Source organism: Euprymna scolopes, chromosome 25 (assembly GCF_053919585.1).
Source record: "Euprymna scolopes isolate OS-2025 chromosome 25, ASM5391958v1, whole genome shotgun sequence".
NCBI classification, from domain to species: domain Eukaryota; kingdom Metazoa; phylum Mollusca; class Cephalopoda; order Sepiida; family Sepiolidae; genus Euprymna; species Euprymna scolopes.
This window is the reverse complement of record NC_136506.1, coordinates 66,820,435-66,846,871: the sequence shown is the minus strand read 5'-3', so window position 1 is coordinate 66,846,871 and position 26,437 is coordinate 66,820,435. Positions and strand designations below refer to the sequence as shown.

The window sequence follows — 26,437 nt, the reverse complement described above, 5'->3', positions numbered from 1 at the left end:
CTACCATCCCCTTTTTTGAAAATTAAATATCCCAAAATGTAGACATTGTACGTGTGTATGTTTGTGTGTGTGTGTATATATATTAATATCATAATAATTTAATAAATGTTCTGAATTTGTTTGAAAAACACATTTTTACTTATGTAATTGTTTCTGGCCATTTCCAAAACATACATTTTTCTTGACAACAAACTTTCAAAAGGCTTCTGTGGTGAACTTTTTTTTCATCAAATTACACCCCCACCCTAAAAAAAACAAAAAAAAACTGTCAATATCAAAATTGTTTTCATTACACTTTGGAAAACATCTGTTACCAAGATGCGTTTTGAAAATGTGCAGAAACAATTGTATGAATAAAGATGTGTGCATTTTGCGGATTTGTATTTTTTTTTTAGAGTGCTCTATATATTCCAGATTAAACTGAGTTATTTGCAATGTGAAATTAGATCCGCACGTCCAATGTAGTTGTCTCAAAGGGATTCCACATCTTGCTAAAATATAAGCACTTTATCCGAAAAGATACGAAATCACACCGAAACAATTATAATTGCCAGAAAGTCCAATCTGATATAAATAATAAAATGAGTTTAGTTTTTACATTTCACTGCAGTTTCATAGTATCACCTGATCATTAGAAATGAATTAGCAATTGTATTTTTGGAGGGAAATAAAGTAGAGTCTTATTGTTTCCAAAAATATACAATGCGTGCTTCATTTATAATGATTGGGTAATACAGTGAAACTGCAGTAAAATGTAAAGCTAAATGTATTTTATTACTGTTTATTATATAGCTCTATCCAATAAAATATTGAGCACTTTGTGTAGGATTTGCTGTCAGTTTGGTTTTGTCCCAAATTTGAGAGATCTTTTGTTCTTTCTAGCTTATAGTGTGTATTTAAGCAGCATTTTTAAATTTAAGCAAACATTAACAGAATTGTTGTGCTTAGTTATACTTTTTAAATTTTTTTCAATCTTTCTTAAGATGTTTTTTGTGTTGAAAAAAAAAAAAAATGAATATAAGTTTCATATGTATCATAAACGTTTTCAAATGAACAAAGAAGCTGGAGAAATGTTAATGCCTCTCTGAACAGTTTGAGGACGTTCTGGCGTCTACAAATGCCGCTTCACTTTTTGAGATTCTTGTCTTTTCTCAAGATTTTTTGTTCATTTGCCTTTTCACCTGGTGATGATTCGAAAACGTTAGTGAATTTATATTCATTTTTTTTTATTTTAACACAAAAGATATCATAAAAAAGGTATAATAAAGCTGAAGCTTGCTTATTTCTACCAATGTTTATATATCTTAAGAGTTACCTAATTAATCCAAATTTTCAAATAAACGTAAGCTCAATAGTATCAGTTCCATAAGAGTTATACAATTATATGGATTTAAAATAAATCGATTTCAGAAAGAATGGATCATACAAGACTTATAATTTATGTACGATTATTTCTTACTGAAACTTGAGACAAACATACATATTTTAAATCCATATAATTATTGGTATCTATTAAATATGTCAATGAGAGGTGGGAGAAGAGAGAGAACAAAGTTTTGTTTCTTTTGAATATTCAGCATAAAAACCAGTGATGATATTCTTCGAATTTTACCGTTTCAAATGGACGCTTCCGAAAAGCCATATTTTGTCCAAAATTTAAAAAAAAAAAAAGATAGAAAAACGAAGGCTCTTTTTGAATTGGCAAGGAAGAAGTGACACGAAACTGACTTGATTTCTGATAAAAGAGGTACGCATCCCCACACACCATGGGAGCGTGGCATCGTGGAATAGACAATCTTCTTTATCATCAGTGTAACTTTTTCCCTTCTCAACCGTCTTTAGTTGATATCAATATACATAGATAATTAGAGATTAAGGATTTTGACGATGGCAGATTTATTTTAATCCGCCCACAAACTGACATACATAAACTTACATACATACATACACGTACACACATAAAAAAGACACCCGCAAACACTAAGAGAACAGAGAGAAGGCCCTTTTTTTTTCTTCCCACTCTTCATATCAGCTACAAGTTTTCCAGTCAGTGTTTATTATTGTCACTCGTGAGACATTGTTTCTGTCAGGTGAACGTCATCATCAGAGACACCGGCAGAAGTCGGACAACAATGTCGGAAATTTAAACATTTTTTTCTCTTTTTTTTACTTTCTTTTTCCGAACTCAATAACACAATGGACTTTTATTACAGTCTAACGGTTCGACTTTGCCGTTGTGAAAGATGAATATACTACTTGACTTCTTACGCACATAAATAGCATTAAAACCAAAACCTCCTCGGCTGATGACCAGAACATCACACAAAGAGAGCACATGTTGGTCGAGCAAAGCCTTCTCGAAACCCCCACATGCAAACTCATCACGTCCTGGTTCATAGCTGTCCACATGCACAATGGCACCTTCCACGTCGACTATCTGCTTAGAAAATAACTTCTTGGCACTTTGCCGAACTATCTGAGAGTCAGTCGTGACGAAGATCTTGTATGTGCTGCTATCATTATATTTCTGGAGAAACTTCCAAACAGCTCCAACTGAAGAGTATTTGTTCCTTACCCGAAAATCCAGGGGAATCGTAGGATTTGTACCAAGCCGGATCTGAGCACAAACCAATTTGGTTGTGTTGTTCGGGATGAATTTTTTTATCGTGCTCTCGATACGCTTGTTCATATATGCACTGTGCTGAAACATTTGGTTCATGACCTTAGCAAAACTACGCCTCCAACTCATTCGATCAAGTGTCTTCAACCGACGCTTATAGCGGTTGTTCTTTAGCAAGGGGTTTATGTACCACCGATTCGTTACAACATAGATGACATCGGCATGGAACAATGAGTCTAGATTGGCCGTGTTCAATGTCTTTGTAAACATATCATTGCTGATCAAGTCAAAATACTGAGCGCTACGATGTTGGATATCGACCATGTCGATATTCCAGTTGACTTTATTGGGCACAAAGAATTTGGTCAACATGCATGGCTTGGTCATGACAATCCCAAACGTCCTGTTCGTAGCCATGGCTAACACATAGGCAGACATGATGCCGCGTTGACGATCTCCCCATCCAAGACACCGGGTTAACTTATCGCAGTAGTAAACGAGGTACTTTGTGTTCGCCGTTGGGGATTCTGTTGACTTGACACTGGGTTTCACAGCTTTCTCACTTAAAGAGCTGCTCATGTTCATACGATGGTGGTTCTGCATGAGGAGCAAGAAGACCAATGTCCCGACACTCATCCCAGTGAAGAGGACAGCCTGCAAAAAAGAAAAAAGAAAAAAAACATTATTCCAAGAAATCAAGAATTAATTATATAATGGAAAAAAACAAAAAGTATTATTCAACCCCTACACTATCTAATTCTTTTCGTACCTCTCTCTCTCACATACACATTTTTTCCTTTAAAATTCATGTTACTCTTATTGTAAATATAAATATCCTTTAAATAAATAAATTTAAAAAAAAACAAAAAAAACTAGCTTTTCAGTCAATGAAAACTTATATTTTTATGGTGTCATATTCGATTTTGGAAAATATTTGAAATTAGCAAAATTTCCATTTTTGGCACTCAGCCCCATTAGGTACGGCTTTGCATTATTTCAAGAAATTAAAAATTAATTTTATGATTAAAAAACAAAAAAACAAACAAATAAAAAACAGTGTTATTGAATTCTTGCATCCCATCCTAATTCTCCTAAGATGATAATTTACCTACACACATGAACTCTCTCAGCTATAAATAGCAGGTACTGCTCTTAGGGAAAGTCAATATTCCAGTATAAACAGGCCTAATAGTTGAACCAAACAGTCTCGCTGATAATTCTGGGCAACAATTTTTTACTTTTTGAATGTTGTCTAGATTTCTAGAACTGATTTAGGGTATTCCTGCGCTGCCGAATCAGAAAATGGCCTCATTTCTCTTCATCAGGTCAAGTTTTTGTGCTAAGTTGCTTTGAAAAAAATCAGATTTTCTAACAAAATTGATTACATTTTTGTGGCATTATCAGCAGATTTTGTTAATACATATCATCCTAAATGATTTTAAGAGAAAAAATATTTTAGCAACAAAATATATTGATTACCTGATAGAAACATTGATTACTGTACACTAAATGGTGTGTATCGATAAAGTTAGGTACACGTAAATTGCATGTTGCTTCACCATTGTTCAAAATTCAGGGCTTGAATTTCCGTTTCTTTGAACTCCTGGAATGCTCAGTGGTAGGAAGGTTTCTCTTCAGATTCCAACAGTAGTCAACCACCTGACTGCATCCCAGTGATCCTGATACCTGGTTTCCATCTCTTTCAGATCCTGATGGAATATCTCTCTACACTCATCACTCATTGAACCTAGGTTCTCCGGAAACTGGTCCATATGTGAAAATAGGTAGTGCATCTTGATGCTTATGCTGCAGCCCAGGTTTTTTAAAGCAGTCAGCATGTTGTTGACGAGTTTTGTGTAGTTTCTGGCCTTATTGTTGCCAAGAAAGTTCTTCACTACCAGAACAAATACCTTTCACGCTTTCAGTTCCACTTCCTTCATTGAGTTTTCGAACTTGGATCTCTGATGAGCTGTCAGATCTGAGGACCATCAAAGATGCCAGCTTTCAACTTCTCCATGATTAATTCTGGAAAAGCCTGGCACAAGTAAGTGCATCAGTCACTATCCTTGTTCAGAGCCGAACTGTTCAATTAAACTGAGCTTGATGCGCAGCGGTGGGAACAGTATTCTCTCTGTCCACAAGAAAATCATTGAGGGTGTTCCTTTCTTTGCAAAGCAGTAATTCCTCCTGTACAGGCCAGTCGTCATTCGTGTATGCTGAGCATTAATTTTTGGAATATTTCAAGGTTTTATGACTTCAAACGGATCCCTTTTTAACAGAATCACCAAGAACTATCAGACCTGAATGCTTCTTATTAAAATAATCATTTCAAATCCAAAATCATTCAACATGACATTTTACCCCCATCAACTTTTAAAACGTTCCACACATGCATAAATGTGAACAAAAATTAAAAAAAAAAATACATGTAGCCATAGCTCAAAAACTTGACCTGATTGAGCAAAACCAATGTGATTTTTGGATTCAGTGCATAAAATTTGTCCTGAATCAGCTGAAAAAACACAGGTAACAAAGTTGTTGACCAGTAGAATTCTCTTATTTGTATGTTTTTATACAATTGTTCTTTGTTAATATATTTCTTTATTTAATTTCTCTCTGGTATTTATTTCTAGCTCATAGCAATGCCAGACTCTTAAATCTGATTCTCACCATAAAAAATATTTAAATAAAACTAATTGCATTTTAAGCTTTTACATTGACAACGGAATTAAATTTTTATATCAAATATGATTTTGGAACAATTAATTTCGAAACAGGTAAAATTTTCATTATTAGCATTCAGCAACGCCAGAAATTTCTGAATTATGTCTTTGCATTTCATATTTGAAAAAAAAAAAAAAATTCTGCGGAAGATAACATGTACAAATTAAGGTCAGTGATATTATAAAGACTAGTGTTCTCTACAGAAATTCCAGTGTTTTCTGTAATAATCTATAAATATAAAAGCGAAAATGTATGTATGTATGTATGTTTCTCTCTATTTTTTCATTTTTCTTATCATTTTGTTTAAGCCAGGGATGGGGCATCCTACCAGATGCCAAACATACACCTGCTATTTTAGACACTCCAACCGAGAGATCTTTTTAAGATTCTAACCGTCCCTTTAAGTGCAATTGTTTGAATCTCCTTTGCACTTGGTTTACCTGGTATATTTGTAAGATAGTTTGTAAAATTCTTTTTCATAAGTCCGGTTGCTCCTATAATTACTGGAATGATAGAGATCTTCTTAAGGTTCCAGTTTCTTTTCATGTCATACATAAGTCCCTGGTATTTGGTAATCTTTTCCCTCTCAGCTCTGTTTAACCCAGCATCATTCGGGACACTAACTTCCACCAAGGTTGCTTCCTTCTCCTTCTTGTCCCATATTACAATGTCGGGTTTTATAGCTCCGTTTTCTAGGTACGTGGCTGTAGGGATTGCATAGTCATAGTGGATGGTATATGACTTGTTTCCGACTATTCTTTCGGGTATATGTTCCCATGACTTCTTGCTGCATTCGATATTTAACTTATTGCAGATCGTCCAGTGGAGATATTTGCATACTTCATTGTGTCGCATTGTATAGTAGCCGTCCCCTAGCAGAACCTTACAGCTAGAAATCAGGTGGCTCACACTCTCTACTTCTGTGTGGCAGAACCTGCATTTGTTGTCTTTGCTGAGACTATGTATGTATGTGTGTTCGTGTGTCCACTAAAAACTTTCGACAGACAGAACAAAAATTCACAACCCTGGTATCTGAAGCTCCATCCTTTGCCCGAAAAATATCGAAAAATTGGCCAAAAACGTTAATTTTTTCACCCCAAAATCGACAATTTTCTACAGGGGAGGGTGTCAACAAAAACTGTCCTCTCGTGACGACGACCGGTTCTACGCATGCATCAGATGACGTCATGACCAGATTTAGTTTAAATAGTGGCAGAACTGACTAAATTTCATGTACGTCACGTTAGCTCAGTTGGTTAGCGCGTTGGGTCATTATCTAAACGTTTTGGGTTCGAATCATGGTGTGAGATGTCTTTTTTTTTTTTGATTTTTTTAATTTAAATATTGAACCAGTGTTATTTAAGTCATTTTTCACGTAACATTCGCTTTACTGTTTTTTTGTTTTTTTTTACTTACGCTTATTCTTAGGTTTTCATTAACACCCCTGACCGACCACACACCCAAAAACACCCGGGTACCCACCGATATTTTAAATTTTAATATCGAAACAGGCTTATTTAAGCCATTTTTCACGCGTTTTTTTTCTTTTTGGTTTTTAGTTTTAACGTTCGTTTTTCTGTTTTCTTTTTTGTTTTTCAGATTTTTACATTTAACATCGTTCATTTGCCGTACGTTAGTTTTTTTTTTGTGTTTTTTGTTTTGATTACCCCCCCCCTCCCCGCTTTATTTTTGAGATAAGTTTTAACGTTCATTTTTCGGTTTTCTGTTTTTATTTCGCTTATTCTTAGGTTTTCATCTACAACCACACACACCTACAAACACTCGGGCAATGCCGGGTAGCTCCCCCCCACCCCCCGCTAAGCAGGGTTTTTTAACGTTTGATTTTCTGGGTTTTTTTTACTTCGCTTATTCTTAGGTTTTTTTCATTAACACCCCCACCCCACCACACCACACACACCAAAAAACACCCGGGCAACGCCGGGTACCCCTCGCTAGTCTATCTATATATATATAAAAGCGAAAATGTATGTATGTATGTGTGTTTGTATGTCTCGCAAAATCTTTCGACACAGGTCACGGTTTTCACGGTTTTTATTTAATAATTTACTATTTAATATTTAAAATTTTTTACTTCGTTTATTCTTATGTTTTGATTAACACCCCCCCCCCGCCCGAGCACACATACCTCTAAATACCCGGGCAACGCCGGGTACCCCCCACTAGTCATATATATATATATATATATATATATATATATATATATATATATATATAAAAGGCAAAATGTATGTGATCATTTTATGTATGTCTCGCAAAGGCTTTTCGCCACGGTTTTCGGGGGGGGGGGGGGGGCTACTATCGCTAAGAAGTGTTTATATGCCCCCTAGATAAAAATTGCGCTATTTTGCTGTGTCGCCTGTTTGTCCTGGTTTTTAGTAACAGACAATTGCTTTCATATGGACACCCCTATTTTTTATGGGGGCCAACATGTTGGGAAACTAAACCAAAACAAACTTGACTGCGGGATTGATATTTGACCTAATTCACTTTTTAGTTTATTCGTAACCCCCCTTTTTTTTTTTTTCGCTTTCGCCTCAAGTATTCGAGTTAGAACCTCCCCTCCTTCAAACCATTTTTAGTTTTTTTTTTTTTTTAAGAAGTTTTAACATTGTTTGCTTTTATAATATTTGGTAAATTTTTAGATTAGGTCCACCTCCACAATTTTCTTGTAAATGACGACATCTGTAGGTTTTTGACTATGCTGAATACGAAAATCGCATTAAAATTTTGCAGAAATAAGTAGTTATCGAGATATAAAAAGTTGCTTTATGCATTGTATTCTTTGGTGGCAATCTGTATTACGCGCGTGCCATAAATAAATCTACACGCATAACAAAGATAACCACCAAAGAATACAATGCATAAAACAACTTTTTATATCTCGATAACTACTTCTTTATGCAAAATTTCAATGCGATTTCCGTATTCAGCATAGTCGAAAACCTATCCAAGTCTTCATCTAAAAGAAAATTGTGGAGGTGGACTAATCTAAAAAATTACCTAATATTTAAATAGGGTTATTACTTCGTTTTATAATCATTTTACCCCCCCCCCCCGACACGCCTCTAAAACCCCCGTGGTACAAATTAAGGTCAGTCATATTATAAAGACCAGCGTGACCCGCGGAAATTCCAGTGTTTTCTATAATAATAATCTATATATATAATAATTATATATATATTACTAATCTATCTATATATATAATAATAATCTATATATATATATAATAATCTATACATATAAAATAATAATCTATACATATAAAATAATAATCTATATATATATATAAAATAATAATCTATATATAATAATAATAATAATCTATATATATATATATAAAATAATAATCTATATATATATAAAATAATGATCTATATATATAAAATAATAATCTACATATAATAATAATAATCTATATATATATAAAATAATAATCTATATATATATATATATATTATAAGGTAAAATTAAAAGCCAAGAACAATGCGAGATTTTTTTTTTATATAGAGTAAAATTAAATGCAAACAAAAGAAATAAAGTTCTTTTTTTTGTTGTTTGTTTTTTCTTTTTCACACAAATTTTAACTCTAAACAACAGTAATTTTTTTTTTCTATTGTATTCAATGGTGATATAAATCTCAATATATTTCAGACTTATTAGTCCATTTTCAAGAGAAGACAGCGGAAGAGTGTTCAAAATTGGAAAAGTAGCCGCCGAGTTTGCCACGTGATACCGCGAAATATAGAACAAAAAATGACGTTAGGAGAACGTTAAAATAAATCAGTTGATGTTTGAAATACTTGTTGCGTTTGTGAATCAAGGGAGATGATTATTCAAGCAAGGGTTTTTTTTTTTTTTTTTTTTTTTTTTTTTTCTTAATTATTGTTTTTCTTATGTTTTAAACTTATATTATTTTTTTTTTTTTTTTTTTTTTTTTTTTTTTATTCAATTTTCACCCCAAACAAGGCACAGTGCCACTTTGAAGCAGGGGGCTACTATTAGGGAATTAATTAGCGGGGTCATTATGATGGGAGAAGAGTAGAAAGATGTTTGTTAACATTACACTTGAACTTCTGCATATCATTGCAGTTGGGAAAGCAGAATCCCGGAAGGGAGTTCCAAAGACCCGCAGTTCTGGGGAAGAAACTATTGGAGTAAAAGGCTTTCTTGCACCTAGGGATCTCCACTGTAAAGGGATGAGACTTAGTAGCTTGTCGGGTTTGTCGGGGGTAGTTACGTCGGGGAGGTACAAGTGTTTGCAGTTCGTCAGAGCATTCACCATTAAAGTATTTGTAGAACAGGCAGAGGGATGCAACATCTCGTCGATGGGACAGAGGTTGAAGCCCAGATGACAGTTCAGGACCTATCAGGTTTGCGACTCTTTTTTGAACCCTGTCCAGGAGCGAGAGACAAGCAGCAGATGCACCAGCCCAGATGTGACAACAGTACTCCATACATGGGCGAATGGTTGCCTTATAGAGGTATAGGATACTGGCAGGCGTAAGTAGTTTTCTAGCACGGTAGAGGGAGCCAACCTTCCTTGCAGCAGCCTTGGCAATGCTCTCAATGTATCTATTCCAGTTCATATTCCCTGTAAACGTTAGGCCGAGGAGTTTAAAAGAAGTACTTTCAGGCAATGTGTTCTTGGCCATTGCTATTGGTGGTAGAGAAGGTTTCTTGTAGTTATTGAAGGAAACAAGCTTAGTCTTAGCAGCATTGAATGAGACCAACCATTTTTGTCCCCATTCCACTACGGATTGGAGGTCATCCTCTAGTGTTTCTGCCATTTTCTTGGATATGTGTTCATTTGTTTTCCCCTCATATCTGTTATAGAGAGTGGTGTCATCGGCAAATATACCCATCTCCGAAACAATATTATCAGGGAGGTCGTTTATGAATATCAGGAACAATAGAGGTCCAAGGATAGACCCCTGAGGCACTCCCGCATTTATGTCATATTGTTTGGATGTACGTCCGTCGAGGACAACTTTGATTTTTCTATTACTTAAGAAGGATTTAATTACGTTATGAATTCTTCCAGTGATTCCATATGATCTAATTTTCCTTAGAAGACCATCGTGCCATACCCTGTCAAAAGCCTTAGATATATCAAGGGCCACCGCTCTACCCTCCCCTGTTTTATCCAATGAACGGTATATACGTTCAGAAACTACAGTTAAGATATCTGCTGTTGAACGGGCTTGCCTGAATCCATATTGTTTGTCAGTCAAGAGTTTAGCAGCTGTTAGGTGCTGGACTAGGGCTTTATTAACTAAGGACTCAAATATTTTGGCGAAAAGCGGGAGGAGGCTAATGGGGCGATAATTTAGTGGGTCAGTTCTTTCACCAGAATTCTTGAAGACTGGTACCACAGAGGCGGTTTTCCAGCAGTCGGGAAAACAAGATTCGTTAAGGCATTTATTGTAAAGTTTGGACAGAACTGGAGCAACCTCGGCAGAGCATTTTTTTAATAGCACAGCCGGGATGAGATCTGGTCCACATGCTTTAGAGGTGTCTAGGTTTTTTATAATAGCATGTACCTGAGAAGGGGTGATTTTCAAGTCGTCAAGTGTGGCGTCTGTTCGCAGAGGAAAATCAGGGAGTGAGTGGTGTACCGAGTTCAGTGTGGAGTTTGAGGCAAACCGACTGGCAAGCAGATTAGCCTTGTCAGTTGCCGTGCAAGCAACCTCATGATTGTTTGTTAGTGGGGGAATAATTGACTGTCCATTATTAACTACGCTGTTGTAGATTTTCCAAAAATCCCGGGTTCCTAATTTCTGTGCTTCGATGCGCTTTCTGGTGGTTTCAGAGTAATCTGACTTAGCTGTGTCTATCACTCTCTTACAATTATTTCTAGCTTCTATAAACTTCTGTTTATTTGAGCTGGACTTATGTCGGTTGAATCTGCGGAACGCATGCTGCCTTTGACAAATGGCAGCTGCACAAGCAGAAGTAAACCATTGGGGGGAGTGGGGCTTGCTATAGTATTTCCGTGCGGGAACATGTGCTTCAATAGCAGTTTTGAACCATTCAGTTGTCTCATTTGCACACTGTTCCGCTGGAAGAGTAAAGATATTTTGCCATGGGGCATCTCTGATGAGCTCCCTGATGGCTTCCCAATCAGCCTTTTTGTAATACCTCGTTGTTTTGAGTAGTGGGTCTTCAGTTTTAGGGCGAGAATTTAGGCTGATTTCTACCATTATCACAGCGTGATCAGCATTCCCGAGTGGGCTATGGGCATTTGTTGTACAGTCATTGGGAACTGTTGTCAGAAAGAGATCTAGAAGTGAGGCATGTTGATCGTGCTGGTCTGGGAAACGTGTCGGAAATGTAACCATCTGAGATAGGGAATGAGATATAGAGAAGCTATATGTGGCGCTACCAGCTACGTCTGTGTGATTTGAGAATCCTAGCCAGTTACTGTGGTGGACATTGAAGTCACCAAATACATGTATTTGTGCGCTAGTATCGAGGGAGAGTGCTATATCTATGCTGTCTGAGACTTTGTTTATTAGGGTACAGTCTTGGTTTGAGGGAGAGCGGTAGAGAAAATATAAGTAGCTAATATTGTGTTGCATATTTAGTCTGAAGCACATAAAGGCCTGGCCCTCTGATTCTAGTTTTATTTCTCTAGTTAGGGGGAGGGTGTTTCGAATATAGACTCCAAGTCCATGCATATGTCTGTCCGAGTCCTTACGGTAGAGTGGGAGATAACCAGGCATGTTAAAGTGGTTAGAGGGTATGGAGGAGTGAAGGTTAGTTTCACTTAATGCTAAGATATCCGGGGTGTTTACAAGGAGAAATGACTCAACATCATCTAAGTTAGTTCTAAGCCCGCGGATATTAGTAAATGCAAGCCTCAAGGGAGGAGGCAGGTTGGTTTTCTTTGAGTTTGGTCCTGGTTTAAACGTAACTTTTGCTTGAGCTGTCATTTCATTTTATTTTATTTAAAAGTTTCAGTTAGGGTGGATGAGTGAGGGGGTGCTGGACAAGTAGTTGTGCAGAATACCAGACATGCAATACAAGTAGACCATCAGCTGTCCTCACCCACAGGATTGTGGCCTCGGGAAAGCCCACCGGGGATGAGTGCAGGGTCCCTTTCCATGCGCGACATGGCACTACAAACATCCCGATATTTTACAACTGTTGATGGAGCAGCCGCTCTAAGCGCTACCAAAGAGTTAGGGCTCCTGTACTATCAGTCGGAAACAGCAGCCAGGAACTGTCAATCCGGTACCCTCAATCCATTAGGCAAAGCCAGCCCAGTCCAACTGCACTGACATATATGGCACTGAAGCACCCCACTGTGTCCAGTTTAGGGGGATGGGATGTGGCAGGAGTGGGGAAAAGCGGCGTTCATTACCCTAGTCAGGAAACAAGGTCAACCACTGGGTGATTCAAGCGAGTCCCTGTGATAGTACCTCTACGCCTGGCCAATAGGCAAAGAAGGAGTATGAAAGCCGAGCGATAGACAGAGTCTATCTCCTCCTTAAGCAGTTTAGGTTTGCCAACCGGTGATTTGTTTGAGTCACCAGCTCTAGGAAGGTTGTCGTCCAGGACTGAAGAGGCCTCCCTCCCCTAGGTTTAGTTTCAGAGTTTTCCTTCTCCTAGACGGATGGCCTGGGAAGACCTACGGGTCCATCAGCTCCGAGGGGGTTCGCCCCGCGCCTGGGTCCTAATCCAGGTATTTCTGCGACCCCGCATGGGTAGTTAATATTTATTGGTTATTTAGGTTAATATCTCCTGGAAAATCGGGCATTTAGGTTAGCTTCTACAGAAGATTTTCACTCCTCAAGTGTGGTTTAAAAAGGGCATTATTATGCTGTCCATTTTCATTTATACTGAGAGAGGGCATACGTAAAAATTCATGCAGTGGAAGCAGTTAAATTTGCTACAGTATTGGATCGAGAGAGTCGAGTTGATGTATGGTTAGATATAGTTTTGTAAGTTTAGCAATGTATGGTTAGATATGGTTTAGTAGGTTTAGGAATGTATGGTTAGATATGGTTTAGTAGGTTTAGGAATTAGGATAAAGTGCTAGAGTATGATCTACTTTCTATTAGAAATTCTGATTTGGTGCCCAAACCGGACATTTAGTAAGACTGAAAGATTAGATATGTTCAGTATAGAGACAAGAGAACATTTGATATGGAGTACAGTTATACCTGATAGATATAGGTTATTGCATATTCTGTAAGTATAGTAAAAGTATAGATGGATGGATAAGTAGTATTGTATACGAATGCATGGAATTTTAGACAATTTGAGTAAGTTGCCTTTAGACTACAACTAAGGAGAATGACTTCGCCTTTCTCTTAATATCCGGAAGTTTTTATTTCAATGAGTACCGGTTTAGTTTGTGTAATAATTATTGCAATACTATCTCTTAATAAAGAGATATTAACGGTTACTGTTCATTATAGATTACTTTAAGTCAATGTATTGGACTAAGGCTAGTAAGTATTTACTTAGAAGCTTGGTTATGGGTTGGGAGTTATAATCGGGAGCATGCCTAGGAAATTTTAGGTGTTAATGGGTATCGATTTGCGAGTTTGTTAAGGTCAAGGGCGGAGAGCAAGGACCCATCTAAGTTACGTGAGACGGATTTGTTTAGTGTCAACTTAGGAAGTAGAGCAGATTTGATTTGTTAGTGATCAGGAGAAAGAGAATTTAAGTAAAAAATAATAAGGTTTGTCATGCAAAACAGACAAGGCAGTCATCTTGGAGGTAAAGTATCTATAGGAGGTACTTGCTTAGTATACAAGCAGCAGTATTTTGTAGTTTGGAGAGGAATTTTAGGTACAATAGTTTCATGACTTATTGCAAAAGTCCGTAGTCAAGGTGAGGGACGATGTACTTCTAATATTGAAACTGGGTTTTTCTAATTTTAAAAGTAGTTGACTAGAGTGTTATTAGGTGTTCTACTTTGCTTAGGGATAGAATAAAGATTTAAGGTAATATTCAGGGTGATATAAGCAGTTTCATGAGGATTGGATATATGATCACTGGATGTTGAACTGCTCAGGAGGATTCTTGTATCAATTAAGAAGGATGTCTTGGTGATATAAGATTTGAGAAATTAAGAGTCTGGGGATACAGAGAGCTTTGAGCCGATGAGGATTCAGTATAGGCGATTGTATATAGGTAACAAAGGTGGTTTAGTTTAGTACGCACGTATTGTACATATTAAGTATACTGCTTCAGTTCAATCCTCTAACGCAAAGGAAAATCCGTTTGCATTCCGGTTTGCAATTTTGTCAAGAGGGGAAATTTAAAAACAGCTTATCTAATTGTTGATGATATCAGTTTATAGACAATAGTATAGACTGATAAATTGTTGTGTAAGGCATAAGAGCCCCTCATCTTCAGATGAGATGATGGATCACGAGCATAAGTTCGGAGCAGGGATCCGGAAAGGAAATGGACGTGTACAAGCAAGGGGGGGTCACTGATGTTTATAACTTTTTATTTTTTTTCCTTAAAAAAAAGAAAAAAAAAAAAAAAAAAAAAAAAAAAAAAAAAAAATTATATAGCGGAGCTCAATTCCAGTCTATTGTTTAGTGTGGGAGTATTTTTTGAAATAATTAAAGATTCGAGGATACGAAGTTGACCTACGTTTCTTGAAGAAGCAAGAATGTTGATGTGAAAATCTGGTTCTGAATTAATGCAAGTGCGAATATGTTTATAGAACGACGAAGCAGTAGTGTTTAAGTGCTCTTTAATGCGGTGATGAAGCAATCTGGTAGTGCTTCCGATGTAAGATGCACTGCATTTAGCGCATTGTAGGTCGTAAACAACGTGGTTCTTAAAGCATAAACCTGTGTGTGATATTGGGCAATTAGAGAGTGAACAAGGGGAAGGTGTATGCGATGGATGTTTTCGGTTGAGCTGTTGTCTTAAAGTAGATCCAGTGTGGATGAGTTGAATGATGAGCCCCTCGCTGCGGATGGCTTTTCGGATTGAAGATGAGATTTTGTCACTGAGGAAGGGTAGTTTTAGAAAACAATTGTTAGAGAAGGGTCGGGTGTTGCGTTTTTTCTTTTTAAGTGAGGATAGGATCGTATTAGGGTAGCCGTTTAGTGAGAGGGTCTGTAGGAAATTGTTAGTGTGTGTATGTTTGTCGGAGATGTTAGTGCATTTGTCTTGTATGCGTGAGATTTCGGCATGTGCGTAGTTTAGTTTGTCCTTGAGAGGTAGCTAATCTATATAAAATAATAATCTATATATATAAAATAATAATCTATATATATAATAATCTATATATATATAATAATAATCTATATATATATAATAATAATCTATATATATAAAATAATAATCTATATATATAAAATAATAATCTATATATATAAAATAATAATCTATATATATAAAATAATAATCTATATATAATAATAATAATCTATATATATAATAATCTATATATATATAAAATAATAATCTATATATATATATAAAATAATAATCTATATATATATAATCTCTATATATATAATAATCTATATATATATAATAATAATCTATATATATATATAATAATAATCTATATAAAATAATAATCTCTCTATATAAAATAATAATCTATATATATAAAATAATGATCTATATATATATATATATAAAATAATAATCTATATATATAATAATAATAATAATCTATATATATATAAAATAATAATCTATATATATAATAATAATAATCTATATATATAATAATAATGATCTATATATATAAAATAATAATCTATATATATAATAATAATAATCTATATATATATATAAAATAATAATCTATATATATAATAATAATAATCTATATATATAATAATAATAATCTATATATATAAAATAATAATCTAGATATATAATAATAATCTATATATATATAATAATAATAATCTATATATATAAAATAATAATAATCTATATATATAAAATAATAATCTCTATATATATAAAATAATAATCTATATATATATAAAATAATAATCTATATATATAAAATAATAATCTATATATATATATATAATAATAATAATCTATATATATATAAAATAATAATCTATATATATAAAATAATAATCTATATATATAAAATAATAATCTATATATATAAAATAATAATCTATATAAAATAATAATCTATATATATAAAATAATAATCTATATATATAAAATAATAATCTATATATATAAAATAATAATCTATATAAAATAATAATCTATATATATAAAAGGCAAATGCACACACACATTTTTTGTATGTCTCGACGAAAAGGCTTTTTTTGCCAACTGTCCCAGGGAGGGGAGGGGATTACTATCGCTTAGAAGTGTTTATATACACCCAAGATAATAATATCTACGATTTGGGAATGCGCGTCGCCTCTAGATTTATTTACGTTGACTTTTATGAGATTCACGCTATTTCGCTCTGTCCCCTGTTTGTCCTGCTTTTTAGTATAAATACAGTAAAACTAAATTCAAACGGGTCGTGTGCTCGGCTTTTGTGCCGAAACGTCCAGAAAGCAATCAGCTTTTGATCAATGTGGAGTTTCTCCTTATATCAGACAATTGCTATTCGATTTGGACAATGGGGAGCTGCTTTCCCCCCTTCCCACCATCACCTGGGGGAAGTGAAAACTAAAAATACTGCCACGTCATCGTAACGATCCCGCGATGACCTCATTTAGCGTCTCCCTGTCAATCAAACCTCTTTCACTCGCTTTAAAACCATTAACTTAACACACTAATCAATTACTCTCACTTGTGGTCGAGACAGTTAAGTAGTTGGCTTTTGTTTCCACCTTCACGTCAAGGCTTCCAGGTTCAATCCCGCCTCCTGATCAAAACTATTTTTTTTTCCTTTTCCACCTTTAAACACCCGGGCAACGTTTTTTTTATTACTTCGCTTATTCTTTAGTTTACCCCCCCCCCCATACACACAGGTTCGATCAGACAGGTTTATTTTTGCTATTTTTTTTCGTTTTGGGTTTTTCCGATTTTTTTAACATTGTCTTTTTTATAATATTTAAGCAGGGTTATTACTTAATCCCCTTCCCCCATACGCACATACAAACACCCGGGCAACGCCACGTACCCCCCTCCCTGCTAGTCTATAATATAAATCTCACTTGTCTGTTTAAATGTATGTATGTCTGCCTAAAACTTTCGACAGAGGCGATGGACTTTCATGAGATTGGTATCATTTGGAAGCTCGACCCTTTCGACGACAAATATCGAAAAATTGGCTAAAATCATTAATTCGTTCACCCTCAACTGGGCACTTTTCTATAGGGAGTTTTCACAAGTCATTCCCTCTTTTTGATTGACTAGGTTTAATTTAAGCCTACGTCATTTCTGGTTTGCCGCTGTCACATTTTTTTTTTTTCACATTCTTTTCCTCCTTCGTGGTACAGGTTCAAGCCTGCCTGCCTGCCTACTACCACTTTTTTTTTTTTTTTGCTCAACACACCTGCAAACACCTGGGCATCGCCGGACACCCATGCTAGTTTATCATAAACAACATGTTTTTTGAAATGATATCTGTCAGAGGCAATACTAATAAAAAACATAATTCTTTTTCCTTCCCTAAAAATAATTGTCATAGCCAGCTAAATTGATACCTCAATTCAATCTCGAGAGACAATGGACACCCCCCTGTAAGGATAGTTATGCGTGTAAGTGTTAAATAAGGGTTGTGCAATCTCCAACCAGACCTATCCTAAATCGGCACTGCTTGAATCCGGTACTAAGGAGGAGTGCATGACAACTGGAACCAATGCCGAGATAAGCAGAGAACACATACAGCACCTGAAATTCACAAATGGTCACTCATTTTAGTACTGACCAGACACAACATTGCTTAACTTCAGTGATCTAATAGGAACCAGTATGTTAATGATTATGCACTAAATATTCTTTAAATAAAATGGTATTTGTGAAATTTATGTACCATACTATTTTTATATTTACAAATTAAATTCAATTTTTATAGTATCTTGCTTATTAAGTTGTTAAATGAAGGTTCAGAATAGTTAAAGCTGCACCTCCCCATGATAAGAATAGCTTTCTAAATAATAAGGTTATTTCAGCACAGTTTGTAAAATGCACAAGTACAAAAGTAAAACATGTCTCTTATTTCTTTCATTAAAATTTTAGGAATTTATATTAAAAAACGCACAAAAACACACACACAAAAAAAAACCCAATAAATATTCTCTATCTTGTTACCATAAAAATATTTATCAGTTAAATATTTAAATCAAGAACACGATTTTCACTCTTTGAAATGCATTCATTTCAAATTGTATTGTTTTAGTCGATAGGAAAACAATTTGGGAAAAATTCATTTTTAGATGAATAAAGTCGGAATATTTTACGTTAGCAATATCAGATTAATCACCAATTTTACTGATTGGGCAATCCCATCTTTCGTTTTTACGTGTATGAAAGGTGATAATATACATATGAACATGAAATATAGTCATTATTTGGATTCATCGGATTTCTGTTCTCTTGAGTGTGATTTTCGACAACGGTTCAGTCGATGTTATCTCCGACCTTTTTCATGTGCATCTTGTCAAACTCAGAAATGTTTCTGTCGAATTTGTGAATTTTGCAGGAATTTTGAATGGAACACTTTATTTACTTCATAGCATGCTCTTTTCCTGTAAACCATGACTGGATAGAGGTTCTAAGTAATTCGTAATTGTATCCGCAATGACCTGGTTAGAGTACTTGGAAAAATCAATTGTAAAAGTGATATTTTCCAGAAGGTTGAAGGTTTAATTCTCAGTGTGGGCGACCGAAAAATACAATTGCAAATCACTCAGGACCTCTACCCAGTCATGGCTGACGGAACAAGAGCATGTTACCCCTGTGAAGTAAATAAAATTCCTGAGTTCGACAGAAACATTCCGAGTTCGACAAGATACACCTGAAGAAGGTCGGTGACATCAACCGAAACGTTGTGAAAATGACACTCATGAGAACAATAGTCCGAAGAATTCAAATACGAATAACCAATCCTCATCTCAAAAATTCAGAAACATGATATATATTGCTTCTGAATGTTTAAGATGAGGATAAATAATTCGCATTATCTGAATTATTCGGTCTACTGTTCTCATCTTAAGCGTTATTTTCTCAATGTTTTTGGCTGATGTAACCTCCGACCTTCTTTAAGTGCATTTTATGAACTCATCCATCGTGTAGAGTCGAATTAACCTGGTGTTTTGACTTTAGAAATGGCTCAAGCTTTTGCATGTATTCATTCAGATTGGCCGTCATATGGTCAAAGGAGTATTGCCCAAGTAGACAATTGCGTCTATTAAAATTAATACGCCAACATTGATGACGCAAATCATGATCCAGGAAGTTAGTGGGAGAAAGACAATTTGTCGGATTTGTACTCCGTTACCCCACATCTGTTTATCCCAACCTTTACAAAAAAAAAAAAAGAAAAGAACAACAAAGAAAACAAGTTATTTTTGTACGCGTATCAAGACGCTATCTACATTACAACGGTCATCAAACAATGAATCTCCGCGCACAGATGTTGATTGATTGGAAAGAGGTAGGAGGGAGAAGGGAGGCTGAAGATGTATGGAGGAGGGTCGATTATTTTCTTTACAGATCAACTGCCAACAAAGATGCCAGCCCATCAAGCGCTGACACTTGGCGATTTCAGCTAAACCAAAACATAAAACTGTATACGTATCAGAGTTTTACTAGTTATCTCCCCCCCCCCCCACATCCTTGTAAGGAAACAAGTCCTGTAGCCTGCCTTCGGATATTTTCTTATCCTCCTAGAAAATCATCAACAATGATTTTTTTTAAAGATTTTATTTAATTGCTGAAAAGACATCTGAATCGATTAAAATAATTTGGAGGGAAAGGTGGAAAAGTGGGCGGCAGAGTTTCCAGTTGTATCTATTATGACGTTACCCGGGAGTCTTTTTTTTTTTTTTTTTTTAAATTTTTAAATACTATTTTGAAAATTAAATTTATTTATTACAGTTGTGTTTACTCATTACAAAGCTCCTGCAAAGACGGTGGGCTCTCTCTACTGTGCTAGAAAATTACACACGTGGGAATTTTCTAAATCTCTATAAAGCGTACAGTATTGTTACCACAGCTGGGCTGATGCATGTACCAGCATCTTCTCCCTCTTAAGGTCCAAATAAGAGTCGCCAATCTAATAACTCTTGCACTATCAACCAAGTTTCAATCCCTCTCCCATTGTCGCAATGTTGTACTCCTGTGTCTGTTTTACAAGTACTTCAATGAAATATGCTCCGACATGCCCCCTTGACATACATACCTCCGATTAACTCAACAAGGAGCAAAATTTCACTCCTTCACTATTGATGTCCGTAGATGCCGGAAAGCTATCTAGCTTTTTCTCTCAGACTGATAGACTCTGGAATTCCCTCCTTGCTTTCTGTTTCCCTGACTGTACTTACATGCAAAAGTTTAAATGTAAAGCTAATAAACATCTTGCTACTCAACATACACCCTGTGGACATGATCCCAAACAGTAGTCATTTGCATTCCTGTAGCAATATGCCTTGCTTGGATTGAATACGAGTATAAACTTAAAAAAAAAAAAAAAAAAAAAAAAAAACAAGCCGAGCAGGCGGGGTCGCCCTCCATGAGTTAACAATTCACTTCCACCATGACTAATGTCTGAGCAAAATTTCAAAAAAAAAAAAAAAAAAATCCAATGTGAATGGATGAACAATTTGGGAACAATTTCACACCTATAATGCCCCCTAGGGGCAACCAGGGTTATCCTGGAAAATCCGTTCTGGCAAAAATTTACTTTCACCGTGTTCGTGCAAAATTTAAACAAAAAAAAATCCAAGGTGTGGTTATTGCGAAAAGTGTGAACAAACGAGAGTTAATTACTAGGTCCAATCCCTCCTTTGTCAGGGGGACCAATAACATTAATTGAATCAAATTATTATAAAATTATAATTTTGATAAAGTAATATGGTTTTGATATTTATTTAGAAAATTACTGGATGTAAATAACTTTCAATCTTTTAATACATTAAGATTTATTAAGAACTAGTGACTGAGCCGCGTCGACACACACCGAGTCAAACACAAAATCGAGTACACTCAACATCAAGTACACTCAACATCAAGTACACTCAACATCGTCTTACCATCAATGCTTACCCTGTGAACTCAGAGTATGGAAAATTCCCATATGCACAAAACAAAATCACTGAAAAAACAAAAATACCCCAATTAAGGGTAAGGATAATGAGTAAACGTTGGATAAAATGATGGTTAAAATTATTACGAACTTGCCAGGATTCGAACCTGGAATCTTCTGATTCATAGTCAGATGTGTTATCCATTGTGCCACAAGTCCTGTTCGTATGCCGTAAGATGTTACCACAACTGTATACAGACAGTGCTAAATTCCGTTGACATGGGCAGGAAACTTTTTCAACAATTGCATGAAATGGCCCAAAAACCTTTATTTCGGGCTTTTTGTGTGACTCGGCGTTGTTCGTTATGATATATAGATAAGGAAAATCTAGAGACTCACACATTTCAGGGGAAAAAAGAATGTTTCACTTCGGTGCATCCGTTTGAAAGTTTTATTGTTATATACACACACACACACGAATAAACATTCAGAATTTTATTAAAAGTATATAGATTATAAAGCTAGTTTAAATAACTTTCTAATTTGGCAGAATAAATGTTACAATTTTTGAAGGGTCATGAAGTAATTTCTTTTTGGATTTTGTTTTTAACTATTAAAATGACTGAATTGTTTACAAAGAAACCGAAATGCCTTCTGATGGATTTAATTTTGCAATTAAACCTTTTTTAATAGGATTTTTGAAAAGTTAATTTTAGTAATTGCGTAAGTAAAACAACGTTCAACTGAGGGAAACTTCCCAGGTAGAGGGAGTTAATGGTAAAATAAAAACAAATAATTTGTTTTCTTCTAGATTTCTCCATGATTTTTTTTTTTTTTTTTTTTGACATGGAGATCACCACTTATCAAGGCCCAGAAGTCACTCGGGGATAAGGGTTCTTGGTGTCAGAAACAGAAATTAGGAATTAGATATTCCGACTACTTTTATGGCATAAGTCATCAAGACAAAAACTGTTTTTCAGATTAAATATGAAATTTGATGAAAGTGAAATCTTTGTTTTTAGGAACACAAACCAATATTTTCCAAAACTGATTAAATAGTTTGAGGTATGTACTTTTTGTAAAAGCTGTTATGGTAAAAGAAAAAGGGTAAAAATTGGCTATATTTTATATATAAGAAGAGGCCTTGTGCATTGGTTACAGGCATAAAATGTGTGCTTGTATGCAGAGTTCAAGTATTATTAAGGATGTACCACATCGCATTCACTAATAATATTGGTATGAATCCATATATCATTCTTAAAGTTATAAATTAGATAGTAGTGTAGGCTAGATTCCCAAGCTTTAGTAGTGCAACTAGTTCAAGAAATAAAAACAAATAACTCCAAAATAACACTAGTCTTTCTCTGCTTATCCTGGTATTGTCTCCAGAAATCTTGGATTTCTTATCACTAGATTCAAGCAATGTCATTTCAGGAGAGGTTTGCTGAGTGATTGCAACCCTTACTTTTTCTCTGTACAAAGCCCCTTACAGTGAGTATCCATTTTCTAGTCAATGAAACTAAAAGACTGTTTCTCTCTATATATATAATATATAGCATGATTGCAACAATATGCTCTTGCCAATTGCATATTTTTTGTTATGCTGGCAGATCCACTAATAAATGGAACATGTTTAGAATTATATAACATCTGTACAAAGTATAGATTTAAAAATATGACGTAAATTATAACGTATGAATAATATAGTGTGACTAGCAAAAATATGCGACAGTAATTACAGTGATTTGATTAAAAAAAAAGAAAAGGAACCAATTACTAAAACCTTTCTTCAAATTTTTGTTAATTTTTAAGGGAAATAATTTCAATCAAACTAATATCGCCGACTTCAAAGAAAAATTTCATCGACAGGAGAAAGAATGACTATTTGCACTCACTCTCCCTCCTTTTTACACATCCACACCATAGCTCAGGTGAATTGATTTCTTCTTTCTTTTGATTTACTTACGTTTTTATTTAAAAGATAAATATATTTGTATCAAAATCACTAGATATTTATAAAATACTAGACTACCCCTGACCCGTTGGGTCAGTATGTTATACTAGCTATGGAATTCATGTATGAACGTAACACTTGTGACGTAAAGAAAATAGTTTCTTTTTGACATAACAGAAACATTTCTATGAAAGTATATTAAAATGAAAAATCACGGGCGGATCACGCAAACATGAAAAAAAAAATCCTCCCTATTTGTGTAAAGTTTCCTATTTTTCTGAATAATCGCTCAAAAATCGAAAATTAAACATCATTTTCCTACGAATTGAACGCCGACTAAAATCATTTAGCAGCAAAAACGCACATGAACCTACCGATGAGAAATATAAGAATGAAAAACCCATATTGAAATCCTTCAACCAAGTTATAGAAACTTAAAATCTAAAAAAAATAAATAAATAATTAACAAAACCTGAAGCAAAAAAAAATAAAACCTAAATAAATAAAATAAAATAAAACTAATATTGAAACAGATTAGTAAATGTGTCAACAAATTCACCGTTTTCACACAACTATTTTGTATCTAGAAATGTAAACAAAAAAATAAAAAAAGAAGGAAGGAAGGAAAGAAGGCAGGAAAATGGATGGATAGAGAGTAGTAGTCTTGGCTTTACTACAATTGTTCTTATGTTTGTCAACGGGTTAAAGTTGTTTAGTTGTAAGAAAATAGCGACAGTATAGTTATAACGAAAATAGTTGCAGAACACCACCACTCTTTCCATGTTAAATAATAATTTCGAAATAATAACGTTAATATTTCAGTGCGCAGGTCAAAATCTGCAAAAGAAGCGATTTGTGTTTATTTGTTTACGTTGTTATGGGTTAATGTTTATGTGTGCATGCGCAACCGGATGTCGTAAACTGGAAAGGGGGTTACATCACTCGTTACAAGGTCATTTGAGGTTTATAATTATATTTATTTATATGAATAAATGTCGACGTTTACTTAGAGGAATAACTGCAAAAGTTTCTGAATTGTGATTCCAAGAAACTTATAAATGAAATGTTTATTATTTAAAACATTGGCTTTGCAAAATGATAGCAAGCTGGCAAAGTCAGCTAGTATAATATATGTAATCTTCATGGAAATTTTCCTGGAGGAAAGTTCTCATTATATAAATAATTTTTTTTTCGGGGGGGGGGGGGAGAATCACATGATCTGCCAACTTTGTAGGGAAAAAAAATCGCAATGAGTTTCCATGTATAAACCGATTTCCTAGCTCAAATTCTACAGAAAAAAAAAAAGGAGAAAGATTCTGACAACTCTAAACATTCTTGATTTCAAGGTCAATAGTTGAAGAACCGATACCTACACGGATGAAGAGAGAGAGAGAGAGAGAGAGAGAGAGAGAGAGAGAGAGAGAGAGAGAGAGAGAAAAGGAACAGGGTGGAGATAAAGAAAATTCAATGTTGATATAAAAATTAATCCCATAATTCCAGATTCTTAAACGTGCCCTCTGTCAACCCTTTCTTTTTTTCCTTCTTTTTTAACCAGGCTAAGTTTACTTGGTTCTCCCACCCTTCAAAAGATAGAAACCAAAATCTGATAAGCTGGATGAATAAGGTTTTACACATTCAGTGTCTGTATAGATTTCAATTTTTTGTTTTACGGCCTATCAATATTTTTGCAGGTTATTTAATGTTGAATCCAACAATTCTGGAAAAGCTTTTATTCTCCGAGTTCAAATATTTATTCATGATATTTAGTTGGGTTGTTTTGTTTTCCGGCATATCAACCTTTTTCAGGTTATTTATTCTAGACAATGCCAGCAATCCTATCCTCTCATAGTGGTGTCCATCATCCAACCGATAATTTCTTTAACCTTTATTTTCAAGCAGTCCCTGGATAAGCGATGGTCCATTAGTACATGTAAAAAGTAAAATAACAAATTATATATATATATATATATATATATATATATATATATATATATATATGAGAAAGAAAATTAAAACTGTCAGTTGAAATTTACAATCAAAATTTATTGTCCGATTGAATACTCCAAAAACCATTTACAAAGTCCTTATTCTGCGGAGTTTCAAAGAATGCTATTCTTGCTATTCTCATCAGAGGACAGAAAGAAACCAGCAAATTATATTTTTAGCAATGTTAGAATTTTCTAATTATGGCATTAAGTGAAACCACAATTTATTATAGTCATAAATTGCCCCCAAAAAACAAGTGAAAAAATGTTGGATATGTAAAAAAAAACAAAAACAAAAAAAAAAACACGCATATTTCTGCTTGCATGGAGATTCAAGGTAATCCGAAAGGTGAAAATAATTCTTTAGAGAGAACGAATAATAATATAATAATGAGCTCTACTCTATTGCATGTTGAGCTTTTTTATTCGGTTGGAATTAAATTGTACATTATATATATATATATATATATATATATATATATATATATATATATATATATATATACTGTTATTTATATTAGTTTGAAGTTTACCATTGCGTATATCAGGTAAACACTACATCCCTTTGCTTTTATTAATATATGTGTTTATGTCCTAAAACTATGGACGATATTTCTTAGGGAAAACTAATTCCTTGATCTCCTAGGTAGAGGATGCTAATACCGAATATTTCATTATCGCCAAAATATCAACAAAATAATTTTAAAAGCGATAAAAAAAAAAGCAAATAATACCAGCAGGGGCCTGTAACGTAACGGTATACACACTCAACTATAGAACCTACGGTTCGTTCCCTAATACAGTCAAACCATGCTGATGAGCTACAGAGCAGCGAAACATGTACATAGAATACTGTTTTAAAAAGTGAAATAAAAATAAATAATATATATATATATTTATTTGTATATGTACATATTCATAAGATACAGCTATTGCCAACTTTACACAGACTTCAAAAATGTTCAAAT

The 26,437-nt window shown here is 34.5% G+C and overlaps 1 protein-coding gene and 1 non-coding gene across 9 annotated transcripts in view; both read right to left on the bottom strand.

The window, feature by feature from the left end:
• Positions 1-1,872: 1,872 nt before the first annotated feature.
• The window catches only part of LOC145247418 (uncharacterized), a 226,428-nt gene continuing 201,863 nt past the window's right edge, over positions 1,873-26,437 (bottom strand). For 5 of the 8 annotated variants that reach the window (XM_080109176.1, XM_080109177.1, XM_080109172.1 and 2 more), the window contains one exon: positions 1,873-3,274. In XM_080109176.1, coding sequence (XP_079965302.1) covers positions 2,186-3,274 — 1,089 coding nt within the window. In that variant the 3' untranslated portion in view covers positions 1,873-2,185. The remainder of the gene's footprint in view (positions 3,275-26,437) is intronic. The other 3 variants (XM_080109173.1, XM_080109174.1, XM_080109175.1) reach the window with 1 other exon arrangement.
• On the bottom strand, positions 21,677-21,749 carry Trnah-aug (transfer RNA histidin (anticodon AUG)). Its single transcript has one exon. It is a non-coding gene; the product is annotated as a tRNA-His (tRNA).